The 18,560-nt window shown below is 43.1% G+C and overlaps 1 protein-coding gene and 1 long non-coding RNA gene across 2 annotated transcripts in view; one reads left to right on the top strand and one right to left on the bottom strand.

Moving 5' to 3' along the window:
• SYN3 (synapsin III) overlaps positions 1 to 18,560 on the bottom strand; it is a 455,217-nt gene that overhangs the window by 369,808 nt on the left and 66,849 nt on the right. The window contains exon 4 of the mRNA XM_055328319.1: positions 496 to 587. Within this exon, the coding sequence (XP_055184294.1) occupies positions 496 to 587 (92 nt within the window). The remainder of the gene's footprint in view (positions 1 to 495; positions 588 to 18,560) is intronic.
• Positions 1 to 18,560, top strand: part of LOC129511531 (uncharacterized) — a 65,246-nt gene that overhangs the window by 2,742 nt on the left and 43,944 nt on the right. The window lies entirely within an intron of this gene.

Here is an 18,560-nt window from a genome sequence, read left to right as displayed (position 1 = left end):
TGGTATATACAGTACTTTTAAGTTTGATGTCCTAGGAGGGGATTCTTCGAACATTTAGTCTGCCATATGCTGGAAGCAGGCTGTAGTTCATTCTAATAAACCCTTACATTTGTATAGCACTTTAGAATGAACAGGGCACCCTCACATACATGTCTCTTGAGTGTTGCAATCGTCATGCTGCAGATGGGAATCTGAGGGTAATAGAGACTAAATAATATACCTGAAATAGCGTCACAAAGCCATAAATGCTCCAGTCTTTTCTCTGCAAGCTCAGGGCTCGTTCCAGCACACCACCATTGCTTCTCCATATTATTTGTGTGGCTAGTAATTCCAATCACAACGACACCTAAAACTCTTTGAAAGTAACACTCATTATGTGAAAGTACATGTGGTGTGGGAGTCAGGTCAGAGGTAGCAGACAGAGGGGTTAGCTCTGTGAGGTACCCACACACATGCCTCTCAAATGAAGGTTTTCTATATCTCAGTCCTCCTTACCTCACAACCTTGGTCCCATTTCTCATGACTTGCATGTCCACCATACAGCCCCCAGTAACATAGGCAGCTAGGTTCAACTCTGAGAATTCAGCCTGAAGGAGAAAGCAAAACACAAAAGGATTCATAAAAAAAATAACGATGCTAAAAACTATTAACATTTATTGGGTACTTGTATGTGCCAAGTATACACTTATATCTCACCTGAATCTTAGGAAGTTGATAATGTTTTACTTCCCTTTCTGAAACATGAGTAATCCAAGGTGCACAGGCATGGTGCTATGTACAAGGTCACATAATAAAAGGCAAAGTTGGATTGAAACTCTTATGTCTCCGATTCACAGACCCATGCTATTAGCCACTACTAATTTCTACTTCCTTGAAAGTGGAAGAAGCAACTCCAGCTTCAGGACTACATGAGGCCAAAGGCTGTTCAATATCACATTTTCCCTAGATTTCTCCAGCTTCAGGTTATGCAGTAGTATGGCATCACAGCTAGTGATTGCTTATCACTGTTAATGGAGTCCTCCTCATCATCTGCCCACTGCTACCTCTTTTGGTCATAGCCCCTCCCTCATCCACCTACATGGTTACAGTAGAAGCACCAGAGCTGTGCATTGAAATAGTTCTCAGCCCCTCAGTCACAGGTGATGGGGCTGGCACTTGACCCTGGGTGGAGGAATAAGGTGCCCTTGTATTAGAATTTAAAACTGCTGAGTGATTCACACAGTTTCTTTCTACAGGCTGTATTTAATATACAAAACCTGAGTATAACCAAAGACCATGTTTTCTGCTATCTGGATTGGGAAAGTACAGAAAACAAGGAGGCAGAGGGAAAAATGTCACAGTCTCTAAGAGAGGGGCATAGACAAGAGATGAGTAGTCTTGATGTTTATGTGCCAGCTATAATCTTGCCCTTAGGCTTTACTGCAATACATCTGTATCTTTATAAGTTCATCTTTTTGTTTTCCTATTTGTTTAAGCAAGATCTGCTGAATTTCTGTTGCTTGTGACCAAGGCCCTATGGAATACATCTCTTCTACCAGGTTATATACTCCCTGGGGACAGTGATTCCAGGTTATCATAACCATGCTTCCTAAGGTAGCCATAACAAAGTACCACCACTAGGTGGCTTAAACAGCAAAAATTTCTTTTCCCACACTTCTGGAGGCTAGAAGTCCAAAAACAATGTGTTGGTAGGGTTGCTTCCCTTTGAGGGCTGTGAGGGAAAAATCTGTTTCAAGTTTCTCTCTTTGGCTTGTAGATGGCCACTTTCTCCCTTTTCATTACATTGTCTTCTTTCTACACATGTCTCCGTATCCAAAGACCCCCTTTTTATAAGGACACCAGTCATACTGCATTAGGGTCCACTTTAATGATCTCGCTTAACTCTATAAAGATCTTATCTCCAAATAAGGTCACATTCTGAGGTATTGGGGCTTAGGATTTTAACATGTAAATTTTGTAGGGTGCAGACACTTCAACTTGTAACCCCATCCTAGAAAATGCATACTACCAAACTGTGCCTCTTACACGATAGATGCCAAAAGCTATTTCTCAGGATTAAATGAATATAAATAACTTCTCTTACATATGAAAAACTCACTATGTGTCAGATTCTGTCTTAAGCATTTTACATGTATGAATTAATTTAATCCTCATACTTGTCCAGATTGGAAAAAAAAAAAGGTAAAGGGAGATTAAATAACTTGCAAAATGTACACAGTTAAGTAGCAGAGCCAGGATTTAAACCCAGGCAGTCTGACTCCAGCCTATGCTTTTAACTGCTATACCCCACTACCCCCACTGTTTAGCTGAATAAGGCACCGGGTGGATTACAACTGAGAATTTTAGGGACCTTAAAATAGCCCATTTTAAGAGAAAAGCAAGTTTATATTGAAGGAAAATATCATTTCACAGTGATTGAAATGTATCCCCTTGGAAACATTTAACAGAATTATGACCAAAGACCTAGTCATCTCCCCAGATGGCATTAAAGAAAACCCAGGACACTTACGTCTCTTGCATTAATTAATAGCCTCATTATGTCGTGGCAAGGTGAAAAGCAATGAGCTTTGTTAATGAGTCCAGATTAGTAAATAGTGGTAATGACCTGTTTATTAAGTCGAAGGCCCTAAAAATTCAGTCCCATCATGTTTAAGATACTTCACTGGTGAGAATACAAAAAAGAATTAGCAATAAAAGTTGTTGCTTGACTGTGTGGAGAAAAGAAGTTAGAAGAAAGTTGCAACACAGAACATTATTTGAGCACCAAAAATTTGAAGTAAAGGAATAAATCAATCTTGAATGATAGAATCTCCAACTCCAAGATGGCAAAGCCTCATGGGCTGTCTTGCTGCCCAAATGGAAAGAGATATCTGGAAAAAAGACACACTCAGGTTTAGATATACAAGTTAGAAGTTCATCGTGTTCAGGTCAAGATTTCTAGAGTTATTTCCCAGTTATTGTTTATGAATAATTACAGGAGGTAAATGCCTCGGTTGTTAGGGGTAGCAAGCCTCTATTGGATCAAGCATAGAGAGCCACGGTAGTAAAGAGAGGGCACTCTTCTATATTTTACTCTTTAGAAATTTCAACAAACAAAACTTGTATATGAAGACAGAGGTATCCAAATACTTCTTCGTGATAGCATGATGGCCCTCGGTAGAATGTCAAAGAACAGCTATTTTTGAAGAGCCTCAGAGCTCATGTAGAAACTGCAGTGGGTTGAACTGTCTTCCCCAAAAGATATATCCACACCCTAACCCTGATACCCACAAATATGACCTTTTTTAGAAATAGGGTCTTTGCACATTTACATCTGTGATCCATCTAGAATTAATATTTTGTGTAAGATTTGAGGTTCAATTTTTCCAAATGGTTATTCAAATACTTTGCAATTATTTATTGAAAAGACTATTCCTTCCCAATAGAATTGCATACCTTGCAATTTAATGGCATTAAAGAAAGGATTAAATTCTACTTTTGACCATACCTTGGTCAAACATCAAGTCACTTCATATATGATCTATTTGTCTATCCTTGAGTCTGATCCAAGTTTTCTCAATTACTGCAGCTTTACAGTGAGTCTTGATATCAAGTAGTATAATATTCTAAGAGGGAAGCAGCCCAATAAAATAAACCAGCTGAATGTTTTGAAAGGGAAAATAGTCATGTTATACATTTGTGGGAGATTGTCTCTAGACATCATTAAAGACAGGTAGAGGGAATCCCTGGGTGGCTCAGCGGTTTAGTGCCTGCCTTCGGCCCAGAGTGTGATCCTGGAGACCCGGATCGAGTGCCACGTTGGGCTCCCTGCAAGGAGCCTGCTTCTCCCTCTCCCGTGTCTCTGCATCTCACTCTCTGTGTGTCTTTCATGAATAAATAAATAAAATCTTTTTTTAAAAAAAAAAGACAAGTAGATTTTTGCAGTATTACGCACATATAGGGACTTTGTATTTTGTTACTCTTCTTAAGACCTGGTGTGGAAGGCTTTCAACACTGATCACAACAATACCTGAAAGTGCTGGATTACCTGAGATTTCCTGTTCATGACTTTTAAAAACATGTACATGGAAGAATCAAAGAATAGTGGGAAAGGAATTCACCTTGTTGTCTGAGGCAGGGATCTAAACCTTGGATTTGACAATGACTTAATGACAATGACCACAGGCAAACCCTTCACTATCCACTGTAATTCTCTTCATCTTTATTTTTTTTAAGATTTGTTTATTTATTTATTCATGAGAAACACAGAGAAAGAGAGGGGCAGAGACACAGGCAGAGGGAGAAGCAGGCTCCATGCAGGGAGCCCAACATGGGACTCGATCCTGGGTCTCCAGGATCACACCCTGGGCTGAAGGCAGCACTAAACCACTGAGCCACCGCGGCTGCCCTCTCTTCATCTTTAAAATGAAAGAGTTATAATCAACTGAGTCAGTCACATCTACAGTGCCTTTCATTTTTACAGATATTTATTTCTCAACTAGCGTCCCTCAATTATCCCTGAAGGAAAAATCTATTATCACATCACATCTTATGAAAAAGGAATGCCAAGCAATATTTTTGTTAGAAAGCTCTTCACTGCCTCATATCCAGCTTCAGGAGCACAGTAGGTATTCAAAAATGCTTGCTAAATAAAATGTTATTTTTATTTTTGATAAGCAGATATCTACTAATGCTATGTATGTAGCTTGCCTTCTGAAACTGTCCATTGCCAGATCCATTAGCCTATAACATTGAGGAGGGTGTTTCCAGGCAGAAAGGAGGGGAAAGGCCCAATCTAAGCTTCTAGTAATGAAAGCACAGGTAAGAATACAGGGCTATTGGATCAATGGAATGGTGACATGTCTTTTGTAGCTGGGGCATGGAGTTTATGGAGGAAAATAATAGGAAGCAGAGGTAGAAAAGTGGGTCAGAGACCAGTCCAGAATGATCTTGAACTCTGCTGTGCATTGTATAGTACATTCATCTATGTATATGATGTACATACATCATATGTATAGTACATTCATCTATGTATATGATGTACATACATATTTATACATAACAAATGTATGCATACTTCATAACAAATACACATGCATACTTCATAACAAATACCACAAAGTATATGCATATATGCATGCTTCATAACAAATACCACAAAGTACTTCAAACAACACAAGTTTATTATCTCACTGCTCTGTAGTCAGAAGCCCATATTAGTTTGGCTAGTTTCTCTGTTGTGGGCTTCACAGGCCCAAATCAAGGTGTCAATCATCTGGGCTTTTATTGGAAGACTAGGAAGAAACTGCTCCCAAGCTCATTCAGGTGGTTGGCAGAATTTAGCTCTTTGTGGTTGAAGGACTGAGGTTCTGCCTCCTTGCTGGTGTCAGCTGGGAGCCTCTCCAAGACAGTTAAGGCCCCTTGCACTGTATGTCACATATTCTTAGAAATCTATTAATTTCCCCCTCTGCCACATTTCTCTCTCTAGCCAGAGTAAATTCTGTTTTTAAGGGCTTGTGTGGGCTCACCTGAATAATCAGGGTCACTCTCCCTATCTTAAGGTCCATAACTATAATCACATCTGCAGAGTCCCTTTTGAATATCATTTTCACAGGTTCCAGGGAGTAGGGTATAACATTTTGGGGGGGGGGGGCGGGGGTAGGAAGCCACTGGAAAACACTAGAGGCTGCAGTGGAGGATAGTGGTTACATATTTAACAACAAATATTGACAAAGAATTTTCTAGTCTCCAAGCTCTGTTACAGGTATTACATATGGTTGGAATCCTATCCACTAACAAAATCTCTTCCACAACCCCCTAGATCAGAAGGCAACATAAGCACCTCTTTATAATTAAACTCATGTCCCGTTCTGAAACACATGGACATGTGCACACACAAGCATACACACAGGGAAAAAGACAGAATGCATTCAATTTCCCGTAGGGTATTTGGCTACCCGTAGGGTATTCTCCCTGGAACTGGTACCTGGCAAGCACGTGATGCCAAGTAGATAATATTACTGAAAGCATGGGGTATTCATGGTTGGTTATTAATAACTGCATCTATGGTGATTATTATGTTGATGATAGAATGGAAATGGTGTGTGCAGTCATCATTACAATAAGCTGAAGGATGCTATTAGGCCAACAGATCGATGAGAGAAAAACTGAAAGTGGGACTTGCAATTGGATGACTGCTGGGAATGTGCTCAAGAAACCAAGAATGTGTGGGAATGCAAAGGTGGCAACTTTCAGCCTTGACCATGAAGCCTGACTGAAGGAGGATTTTGACACAAAAAGATGTTGTCCAGAGTTCCTGAGAAAGGCAAGGAGCTTGCAGACAGACTATTCTGGAATCCAAGGGTGGCTGATAAGATACTAGAAATTCCTGCCAGTTTGTAAAGACCCATCTGGTCGAGACTGTACCCTTAAACCTTAGAATGTGCCCCTTTCAAAGCCTTAAGCATATCACAGATTCTTCAGAAGGAAGAGAGAGAAAGAGACAGACACAGAGCCGACAGGAGAAGGTGGGCAGCCTCCAGTACCTTTTCTAATGCTGGGTGGTCAACCTCTGACCCTCAGCCCCATTCTCCAACCTTTCCCATTACACCCTATGCAGAGGAACTGTTAATCTGCAGGTCAGCGTATCATAATGCTACAGGTGACAGATGGCAAGGTCATTGCTAGGTTGAAAAGCCAGGCAACCACATGTGACACTGGCTTCTCTGCAGCTGAGTGCCTGATGATGTGGGGGTCATCATGTCGATTCCTCTCCTCTGCCTGTAGCTCCTCATAGATGCTCATCTCAGCATCCACCTTTCCCTCTACTGCTCCTCTTCCATGAGTTGGCAGCAGTAAACTCTGATTGCCAAAAGTCCCAGATGTCCTGCTTTCTCTCTTCATAACTGTGTTTGTCATACCTTGGGTCTATTTAGTAGTAACAGCCACATGCTTAATAAATAACATCCACAAATGATCTGGAGCCTAACTGCAGGATTCACACTAGCTCTAGCAAAGAGCCCTGCACTGGGGTGGGGGGCCCAGGCCAGCTAACGCTTAAAGGTATTCCAGGACTTATTTGCTATTCTTCCCTGTGTATTTGGCTACCTTAGGAACCTAGAACAGGGGTGGTGATTTTCAAGGTAGGATTAGGGCATTCCTGCATCCTTTAGCAAGTTATCATCAAAATTCCACTCTAATCCCTAACAGATTGTTATGTTTACTCTTGGGAACCAAACTGTGTCATTAACAAATTCCTTTAAAAACAATCAGCATTCTGCATGTACTCTGATCCTCTTCATGTCTTAAGTTCTTTCACAGAGTCTCCTAACGTCTAAGAGACTCATTAGAAGGACGCACAACAACAACAATAATCAAGTAGCACTCAACACAAAAAACCTAAGCGCTACCTGGTCTCTAATGTCCAACATGGTTTAGACACTAAAGAACTGATGACCTCCTTCTGTCTGACTCTGCCATTGCCACACTGGTCACCTTCCCATTGTCAAGCATGCTGAGCAAATTCCAGGCTCCAGTCCCCCAACCCCTAGAGCTTCCTGGAGATGGCAACAAGGGCACCTTCCCACTCCACCTACATCTCTATTCAGTGGCACCCCCCAGGAGGTACCTCCCTGCAAAGCACCTGCTGTACTCCATGCCCCCTTTCCTTGCTTGAACTCTCCCTATGACATTCATCCCCACTGACATAATTGTACCCTTTTCCCCATCTGACATGATTTACATCCATTCCACTTTAGTATTTAATTGTCCATCTCTCTCACCAGAGCAGGGAGCAGAGGTCTGTTTCATTTATGGCTCTATCTCAGCACCCAAACCAGTACCGTCAGGTACCAGTACCGTCAGCACAATGCTCAAATAAATATCATTGAATAAATGAATGTCTATTTTGTAGATGTCAGAGGTGAGGTCCAGGGAGGCAAAGTGATTTTTCCAAAAGTTACAATCCAATAGTTACATGAGCTGGGACCCAAACCCAGGCCAACATCCTTCACACTGCACCAGGTGGGTTACTAGAGGTGACTCTGTTCTACTGCACAGAGCTGGGTCAGCTAAAGGGCTGCTTGGCTGGCTTTGGGCTTTGCTTGTGCATGTGGCTGCCCTAATTTTCAAACCTTCCCATGTCAGCAAAGCCCATGGGCCCCTGCCCCTCCTTCACCACTCTACCTCTTCCAACTGCCCCGCTCCTGCAAACACTTGGCAGGTGGCCCAAGGCCTGCTGTCAGCAAGAACAGCTTCCTGTAGATTTCCCGGCACAGGCTGTGTTTTTAGTTCTGAGGGCCCAGTGGGCTCAGTGACTTCCTTGCCTGGCATCTGAAGTCTTTTCCACCAGTTCAGATTCACCTTGTAGACAAAAGAGGCTTTGAGAGTCTGCAGACTCTCTTAGTGGCCCATTCCAGATGAGGAAATCTCACTCAGGAGCAGTGCCTGGCATCTCAGTGAAAGCACCCAGCTACAATGTGTAGATGCAAAGGTATCTTCAGCTCATCAAAACATAACACTGTGTGTGTGTGTGTGTGTGTGTGTGTGTGTGTGTGTGTGTGTAGAAGGCAGGGCAGGGAGCAATAATCCATAAAAACATGTCAAAATAAATATAAAAATACAGAAAAAGTTAAAATGACAAACCCTAAATTCTTAAATGTTCAAGTAATAGAAAATCCAAAATCAGATGGAGTTAACCACATTTTAAAAACTAAACAAAAAAAAATCAGTAACAGTGATTTGCAGGTTACAAAGTGATTGGTATAGGTTGGTTTTCAGAATCAGACTGCGAGTCTGTGAGCTCTTATGCCTTACTTGCTGTAAAACTTGAGGCAGGCTAGCCTTTCTATACCTCAGTCCCTTGTCTATAAAATAAGCCTTCCCATGGTAATTGTGAGCATCAAATGAATTGATAAAAGCCTTTAGCAAGGTGCATAAGCAAAAATAAGTGCACAATGAATGTTAGCTATCATGGTTATGTTATTTAATTGGATCATTACAACAACCTCTTGATATGAGGCTAAGTATTAGTATCTCCACTAGCTGACGAGAAAACTGAGGAGCAGAGAGAACAAATGACTCAGCCAAGATCACAAGGTTATGGGGCAAGAGAGCTACAACTCTGACTCCATTCATCCATTCATTCATGCACTTGACAGCTACTATGCCAAGGACAGGATCTAATGACATGACCACAAATGAGCAAAACTCCCCATTCTCATGGAACTTGTATCTAGTGGGGGAAAATAGGCCATTAACAATAAACAATATGTCAGGGAAAGAAACAGATTCTAGAAAGAGGACAGAGTGCTGGGAGGTGAGCGTTATATCAAATAAGGAGGGTCATGGGAAGGTGGCACTTTATCAGTGCTACAAGCAAAGGGAGGGAGCAAATCCTACAATAAGAGGGGGAAAGGGTCTGCAGGCAAGGAGAATAGCAAGGAGGAAGGCCTAGAGGCTGGAGCATTATGTATGTAGCTCAAGAGCAGCAAGGCAGGCAGTGTGGCTGGAACAGAGATAGTGAGGGAGTGAGTGGAAGAAGAGGTTGGAGAGAGGACAGTGGATTGATCTCAATAAGGATTTTAGTCTGGATCACAGGGTTAAGATGTTAGCACCATCACCATCCTCATGAGCAACATTATCATCTTCACACTGTCAATGAAGATAATGATGAAGATTCAACATCACCACCGCCAACAACACCACTGCCTATGGAGTTTGTCATATTTGGCAATGCAAGAATTCAAGAAGTCCAGTTTGAAAAAAATCACCAGTAAATGTGGCACTCTGATTTCTAAGGAATTTTTTTCACGGCCCAGTATTGCTTGTTCTCCAGGGCTTAGATGTACACTGAGTAGAGATTAAGGTGGGGTTCTGATGGATGTCAGCCAGAGCACCCAGGCATGCCCTAGTTCTGCCCTTCTAGTCACCCCTTCCTGCTCTGGTTCCCAAAAAAACTGGACCCGCAAGAAACAACAGCAAGTGAGAATCAAAGACCCACAAGAAACAAGAGCAAGTGAGAATCAAAGAAAAACAACCATTGTGCCCATCGTCCTTTTCCCTGTGCCAGGTCAGCTACAAGAGTGAAGAAAGCAGGCAGCCTGGGTGGCTCAGCGGTTTAGCGCCGCCTTCAGCTCAGGGCCTGATCCTGGAGACCTGGGATCGAGTCTCACGTCAGGCTCCCTGCACGGAGCCTGCTTCTCCCTCTGCCTGTGTCTCTGCCTCTCTCTCTCTCTCTCTCTCTCTCTCTGTGTGTGTGTGTGTGTGTCTCATGAATAAATAAATAAAATCTTTAAAAGAAAAAAAAAGTGAAAGCTTTTGATAATGTCTTCAGGGAAAGAAGGAAATGAAGAAGAAGGGGTAGAGAAAAGTGGGGAAGGGGAATGAGAGAGAGGGGAAAAGAGAAGGAGGGGAAGCCTTTAGGGGGACAGAATGGTGGCACCACCTCAGCCCCCAGAGCTTTTAAGGTTGAGAGACCTAGGAAAGAACTTTGCCACCTGCCACAAACTTTTGCTCCTGCAACAGATCAGGCAAATGTTCAGGAATTTTAAGACCACAGCTTAACTATGCAGAAGAGAATGATGGTTAATGTCCCCCTGACATCTGCTTCTCTCTACTTCTCCTCATTGCAGAGCTTGCTCCACATGTTCAAACACTTTTCTGCTGAATGTTCAGAAAAGTGTATTTATAGGATTAAGCAAACCAGGTGTGAAAGTTTCCCCACATTTCCCCAGAGGAACGATGGACAATTTGGGGGCTGGGAGACTGAGATGTAGATGTGAAGGCCACTGCCAGGCAGCTGCTACACCCTCTGCCTATGTCTCTGCATTCTCTCTGTGTCTCTCATGAATAAATACATAAAATCTTAAAAAAAAAAAAAAGAAGAAGAAGAAAGAAAAAAGAACCACGGTAAGGATACCTTGGGGAAGATGGTTCCAGGCAAAAACAACAGCAAGAGCAAAGGTCCTAAAGCAGAGTGTGCTCACTTGTTTTTTAAAGTTTGTTTTCATTGTGGTAAAATACACCAAATATAAAGTTCACAACTTTAACTGTTTTTTAAGCATATAGATCAGTGGCATTAAGTATATTCACAATGTGAATATATGTGGAATCATATAGTATTTGTTCTTTTACGTCTGGCTTATTTCACTTAGCATGTTTTCAAGGTTTGTCCACACTGAAGCATTTGTCAGGATTTCCTTCCTTTTGAAGTTTTGAAGGCTGAATAATATTCCATTGTATGGATAGATTTCATTTTGTTTACACATCATTTGTCAATGAACACTTAGGTTACTTCTACGTTTGGCTATTGTGAGTAATGCTGCTATGACCATGAATTTAAAAACATCTACTTGAGTCCCTGCTTCCAGTTCTTTGGGTTATACACCCAGAAGTAGAATTGCTCATCATATGGTAAGTCTATGTTCAACTTTTTGAGGAATTGCCATACTGTCTTCCACAGTGGCTGCACTATTTTACATTCCTTCCATCAGTGTACAAGGGTTCCAATGTCTCTACATCCTCACCAACACTCGTTTTCTGTCCCTTGATTTTAAAGAACCGTGAGAAGTCCAGTGTACCTGGATCAGCGTAAGCAAGAAGGACAAGGCAGGAAAGGGCAGGAAGAATGCCAGAGAAGTCACACCACGAAGGGTCTAGAGCTATGGGAAGGACTCTGGCTAATAGATGGAGCAAGACTGGGAGCCTTTGGAGAGATGTGAACCATGAAGGATCATAATCCCATTGATAATAAGGATGGTAAATCTAATGCTACCAGCTCCAGAAGCCTGGGGCCTCCAAGGATAGCACAATCCTCCTTTCTCCCAAGCTGCCAAAGGGTTAAGTAAATGCAAACACGGATAAATTCAGTGAAAGGAGATACTTCCTTCCCCTGGCTGACACACCTGATGCAGGAAACAGACTTGTGCTCCCTGGGAATGAGAGGCCTGGCTGACTGATGCTTCAAGGAGAAAATGAACGTTGCCTGGACACAAGATGGCTTAGCACTTCCCATGTTCATTTCTGAGAGCTACTGAACAGCCTGAGGCCCCATCTGTTTTCAATCTTGTTAAAAGGGCCTCGTGTGCTGGCGCCTATTTAAAATAATGCACACATGGAGTTTCTAAAATGAAGAAGAAAAAAGGCCCAAGCTTTCCCTGCCGGCACAGCTTATGTGTTTATTTTGGAGCAGGCTTTGGGAGTTCTGAGACAAGACATAGCTAATTTCTCTTCCCGAGGCTGATTTGCAAGTCCCCATAGGTTTCTGCTCCAAGCCTTTAAGGCAGCTTGGTATGAACCAGTCACCCCTTCAAAAGTCCACTGTGAAATATCTCCAAATTAAGGCTGGGCCCAGGAAAGGGGGAGACCAAGGGCCACTTTCCTCTTTGCAAAGGAGCTGTTCCTCGATTCCTTTTCCTCAGCAGGGACTCTGGTTTCTAAAGGCCAAGTTCTTCTCAAGATGCTCATTTTCTTCCCCAGGGGCACCAGTAGTTCCAAAACAGCATGATCCAGATAGGGCTCAGGGCCAACCTGAACCGAATCTCCCAATGGGGACTGCAAGGGGCAGTGTCAAGAAAGAAGAGTCACCTGAAATCAATGCATTCCCATGTCAAGAAGCCAAGGGAAGGAGGGTCTTCTGTCTGTTTCCAGGAGCAGGGTGGACCTCTGCACTGCTAACTCACAATGGCACTCCCATATCCAGTGCCAAAAAAAAAACCTCATCAATTTAGAATCACATACAGAGCCTCATCAATGATGGCCCCACATGTCTGGAGACTTCATAAATAACTTCCCCTAAACCTAGAAGAAGGGGAATGCAAAAAGGGTATAAGAGAAACAGGATGAGTGTGTCATTGGTGGCCCAGCAGTGATGGATCATGCCTTTTTTTGCACCTTCACGCCTGCTTTGACTCTAAGGACCTGGCTGACATTACTTTTACTTGGTGGCAGTAATGTCCAGTGGTCGTGGTGGCAGTGGTTATCCCAGTAGAAACAATAGTAGGAGAAACAGGAGCAACAGAGGCAAAAGTAGAAGCAGCAGTTGCAGTCTTTGGAAAAGCAGAAATGAAAGTAGTGATACTACTGACTAGCTGTAATAGGACGAGAGGAGGTAGCTCTATGAATACTATTGGTATTTCCAGTGGCAATATATTTATAATTTCATATAGTAAATTATATTTACATTATGATTAAAATGAATAATAGTTTTTAAGCCCTTCCTATGTGCCAGCCACTGTTCTAAGGACAGTAACTACCTAAGGTCCTCTTAGTATTATGCCCACTTAATAGCTGGGAGCACTATAGTACAATGACACTGCATTTATTTCCCAAGGTCACACAGCTGGGAGGTTACAGACCAAGTGAACACAAGCAGTCTGGCTCCAGGCTCCCTGCTCTTAGCTACTCTACTAGACTTCTTGCAACCTCAGGCAAGGGGAGCAGCGGGCCTGGAGGTCATGGTAGGATTACTGCGGGAGAATTACCTCTGAAGAGGCCATCTAAGGAGGGGGCTTTAGTCAGTTCCTGAAGGTTCAAAGGATTCAGGGTTTTCCAGCTAAGAATCAAGAAAAGCAGTAATTTTTATTTTTTAATTTATTTAAATGTGAGGTTTATATATAAAATTTAATTGGAAATAAAAGAGTCCTGTTTTAAAAGACTGTTAAAAAGCTGTAGTATAGGGATGCCTGGGTGGCTCAGTGGTTGAGCACCTGCCTTCAGCTCACGGTTTGATCCTGGAGTCCCGGGATTGGGTCCCTTGTCGAGTTCCCTGCATGGAGCCTGCTTCTCCCTCTGCCTGTGTCTCTGCCTCTCTCTCTCTCTCTCCCCCCATCTCTCAGGAATAAATAAATAAAATCTAAAAAAAAAAAAAAAAGCTGTAGTATGGTGAGGCTTTGGACTTTACACAGGTGTAGTAACCATGTCTTATTTTCTGTATTCTGATGTTTTGAAATCTTGAGGCCTTGCTGACCCTGGAAAGACTGCCTCTCACAGGAATTTTAGTCAATTCCCAGAGATGGTAAATAACTCACCACAGAGAACGCCTTCCAAATGCAAGCCAAAACCAATCCAGAGCCCATGTGCCAACCACCTGCTCTATGGGGCTCTCACACTCCAGGCGACCATCCCCCTAAGATTCAAGGGCCAGGTACCAGAAAACCAAGGACAGCCCCCTACACCCCAGAGCCTGCTGAAGCTATTCCAACTAGCCAGTCATAAGTCTGCTTACCCTGCTTGCCCTTTCCTTCCTGCAAGACCATAACAAAGGCTCTTGCCCACGTTTCCCCCTAGCTCCTTCTGCCTCCTGACTGGCCATGGTGCTCATGTGGTCCCCCAAAGTGGTGTGACATCCCTACTTTTAGAGGACTACTAATACAATGAACTTGATCATTCCTGTAAGTCACTTCTGCATCTTACCATATTCAACTAAAACAAATCCTGGTACTTTTACAACAGGCTTGGTCCAGCCCTTAAAGATTTCAACAGACTTTAGGCCTCTGCTGAGCTACTGGGTACAAGCCAGGGGACACATTTATTATGTGGGATTGTGTTGCAAAATCACTCAGCATGGGCTAAGACAGACCTATGTTTCAACTGCATTCTTGGAATTTCCTAGCTGTGTGATCTTGGGGGAAGTCACAGGAATTTCTGCCTCACTGTCTTTGTCAGGTAAGAATGGGAGAAAAGGCCCTTGCCCTGTCCTTGTTCCAAGGCTAGATGCTGACTAAAAGGAACTGTGAAGGTGAAGTTTCTTTGGAGAGGTCTGATTTGGGAAGCCCTTACCACTATAAATTAATTATACTACCATCACCTATCTTTAGGGAACAACAGGACTCGCCACACAAAAGGTGTCATCTCTGAGTTGTTTCTCTCTAGAACAGGGTTTCTCAACCTTGGAGCATTGACATTTTGAGCTGGATAGTTCTTTGCTGTGGGAGGCTAGCTTGTGTATTTTAAGATGTTTAGAAACATTCCTGGCCTTTACCCATAGATGTCAGTGGCATTTCCCTGTTGTGACAACCAAATGTTTCCAGCCATTGCTAAATGTCCCCTGGAGGGCAAAATCTCCCCTGGTTGTGAATTATTGATATAGAAGAAGGAATGGTTAAGCTTTCTCCCTTTTCTCATTCTTCCTCTTCCTACTTCTCCCTTCCTTTTCATTCTCACTTCCCTTTCTTTCTTCCTCTTTCCCTCTCCCTCCCTCCCCTTGCCCCTGCTTTTCCAAAGATGCTCAGGAGTCTACAACCCTAGGTACCCCCGTGGAAGACCATGGTTCTAAGGTATACAACTGGAAAACAGTTGCTCTAGCAGACAGCTCCAGGCTACGGATCACCAGAATAGGATTCAGAGGTCTGCTGTTCGGAGTTCTTGGTTTCATTCCCTTCATATATTTACTAGCTGAGCTCATCTCTCAGGATTCAACCACCTTATCCATAATTTGCCATCCTTTCTAAGCAGGATTGGATTAAACCCACAGAATGTGAGAACTGAAAGTTCCTCTGGGGTCACCAATGGGTTTCGTTTTACTGCCAGCTCTGGCTGCTGTGTGAAGAATAATGAGGCTGCCCTAAGCTCGGCTGGGAAGCATGCCTTCATTGAGCAGTGGTATCTGTTGTGGCTGGGGGAGGGCTGGCAGGTAGAAAGTGCTCCATGCATTTGCCAATTCCTCCTTTTACAAATGATCAACCTAGATCCAGGATCCCTCTGACTTAATGAAAACTGATAAAATTCTTACAATGTGCTGATAGTACTGCTATTATCATCATCTCCATTTTTTGGATCGAGAAACTGAAGTTTGGAACACAGAGTCACATGCCCAAAGTCCCACAGGTAATAAGAGGCAGTGTCAGGATTCAATCCCTTGCTCTTCTGATCCAAGGCACAGCTTCGTCCATCACACCGAACTGTCTCAAACTATTTTCTTTCTTCTGAGGCAACAATAAATTTTCCTCTATACAAGTAAAATATACAGTAGTAATAAGCATTAATAAAAATGAGCCTATTAGCTTCCAGAATCTCAGTGTTATTTCCCAATAAAGATATTCAAAGGGCATTTAAAGCAAAGGTTAGAAGAAACCAGAATGGGCAGTAGATGCATATCCAGTAATGAGGGGTGAGTTAGCAGTGAGATTTAGGAAAATACAGTGTTTTATAGAGTATGGGCTGCTTGGGAGCCAGGGGTTCAAAACAGCTCTGCCAACTTAAACGTGCTTGGTGGGACCTGTGACAGTAATACACAACTTACAAGGTCACTGTGAGGATGAAGTGAGGGTATGTATAGCAAGCTCCTGCCAGAGTATCAGAGCTCTGTGTGTGTGTGTGTGTGTGTGTGTGTGCAGCAAGTGATTAATATACAAAAGTCCTATTATCGCTATTATTGGTACTATGAAATACTAAATTTCATGAAGGTATTCAGGGGAAAGAAGGCTAGTTGTAAACTGCTTTGAGACTACAAAAAAAAAAAAAGGAGTGGTGAGAGACCTAGGTTCCAGAGAGAAGGTGAACAGATAAACAAATAGGTATGTGGATGGAAGAAGAGGCGGATGGATAGATATTCATAGAAATAACATTTTTGGAAACCAAGATGCAGCACCAAAGGGAAAGCTGCTATAAACAAGAGACTATCTAAATTAAATACTGGCTCCTCCAAAGACTCTTGGGGGCAGCACTGAGCAGAAAGAGGCAAAGAGGTTGTGAGAAAGGCAGGCTGGTCCCTGGTTGGGAAGAGCCTTGGTGCTGCCTGAGGACTTTGGCCCCTTTATCCCCATTGACATGAAGGAGCCTAGAGAGCAAAGGCAGCCAGAGGGAGACCAAAGTGGCTGTACAAAAATAAGCAAATTAAGACAAATGATCAAAACCTGGTTCTAATGAACGCAAAGTTGGGGCCCCAGTATGTCCTGGCCCAGTCAGTGGGGATTCACCTGTTTCCCTTGCTTTTCCTGGCAGCCAGAGGGGTGGGCTGCTGGTCTCCTCCCTGTCTGGACAGAATGTAGGTCCACTGGGGTGGGGTGGGAGGTCACTTGGTTCACTTTATCTTAAACAAGCTGAGAACCCACCCATAAGCTCATGAAGGGAACTTCAGGGCTATTGCTCAGGGATCAGAAAAAGGTTCCAGCAACACAGATAGAGGGAGGTCAGAAAACCCAGATGGGCTGTCTGTCTATGGTCTCCGAGAAAATCAATCAGAAAAACTGCATCAGGCCAGACAAAGCAAGCCTTTTTTCCAGGTCTGGCTAGGCAACAGGTGAGTTAAGGGGAAAATTATAGGCTTTCAAAACAGACAGATATAGGTTTCAGTCATAATTCTGCCACTAACTCTGCAAACACCTACTTTGCGTCCCCTAGCCTGCTTCCTCATCTGGACAATAACAAGACTCACACCCCAGGTGTTGCTGAAGGACTGAATATAGAAACATGTGAGGAGCAGCAGAGTGATGAAGAGCACACAGCGGACCTGCAGTAGCCAATCTTCCTTCCTTCCTTTAACACGCATTCCGAACCCCCAACGTGTAACCCCAGATCCCCCAAGATGAGGCTCAGTTCTGCCACCTGTCTGGTGCTACCTTTCTATCACTGTCAAGTTCTTCTCCTGGAAACTCCAATGCCAGACTTCAAAATAGAGGAGAGAAAGTGGGGGTAGTTTGGCTCTACTATTACCAGCATCATGACTTAGAACAAGGAAGTATGCCATGATGAGTCCCAGTTCTACAGGAGGGTGTAAGGCAGTAAGGTCTTACTGATGTAGGGTCAGCGGTGTGGGCTCCAGAGCATCTTTGGAGCCTCCACCTCTCCTACCTACTAGCTGTGCAGCCATGGGCAGGACACTTAACCCTGCTGAGTCTTACTTCCATCAGTGTCTCTTTGGTGTAATTGTGGTGAGATTAAATGAATTTATAGAGGTAAACTCCTAGATGGTAGCTCACTTAATGTCAAGCACTGCCTTCCCTGTATGATACTGTATCACTGCTTTTCCTATATCATTGGTGTCAGACTAGTGCTTGACCTGTGTTGTTTACCAGGCCAAAGGATATTTGGGTGAGTCTATCTCCTGGGACGTTCTTTGGTGGATCCAATATTTTCTGTTCCTTTTTCATTTTTCCCTATCACAGATAAGTTAGAGATATTAAGTGAGCACAGATCATGTATCTGAGTACACAGAGCACCTACTATGTATGCGAACAAGTGTCCAGTGGTAGTCTACCCACAGACGCTATTATAACATTGTGAATCTTTCTTTCACAGCTCCTAATCAGCTTGTAATTATGAGATGTGTGGGGTGTGTGTGTGGGGGAGAGAGAGAGAGAGAAAGACTGAAGATGCAGTTGATGTCCGACTCTTCTACTGGATTTTAAGCTCTATCCAGTAGAGGCTACATCTGTTTTTAATCACCATTGTAGCTCTAGCACATAGTAGGCACTCAATAAACATTTTTAGGATGAATAAAGGTACTATCCATGTTCTCTATTAGCCCAGAGTCTAAAGGGAGTGATAGGCAGGTGGACCAGTAATTCCAAAGCAATCTGGTAAGTGTAATAATACACATATGCATGAGGTGTGTGAGAACACAGATAAGGAGCAACTCGCCC

The sequence above is a fragment of the Nyctereutes procyonoides genome, unplaced genomic scaffold (assembly GCF_905146905.1).
Source record: "Nyctereutes procyonoides isolate TBG_1078 unplaced genomic scaffold, NYPRO_anot_genome, whole genome shotgun sequence".
In the NCBI taxonomy this organism is placed as follows: Eukaryota; Metazoa; Chordata; class Mammalia; order Carnivora; family Canidae; genus Nyctereutes; species Nyctereutes procyonoides.
The sequence above is the reverse complement of the archived record's forward strand: the minus strand, read 5'-3'. Positions and strand labels throughout refer to the sequence as shown.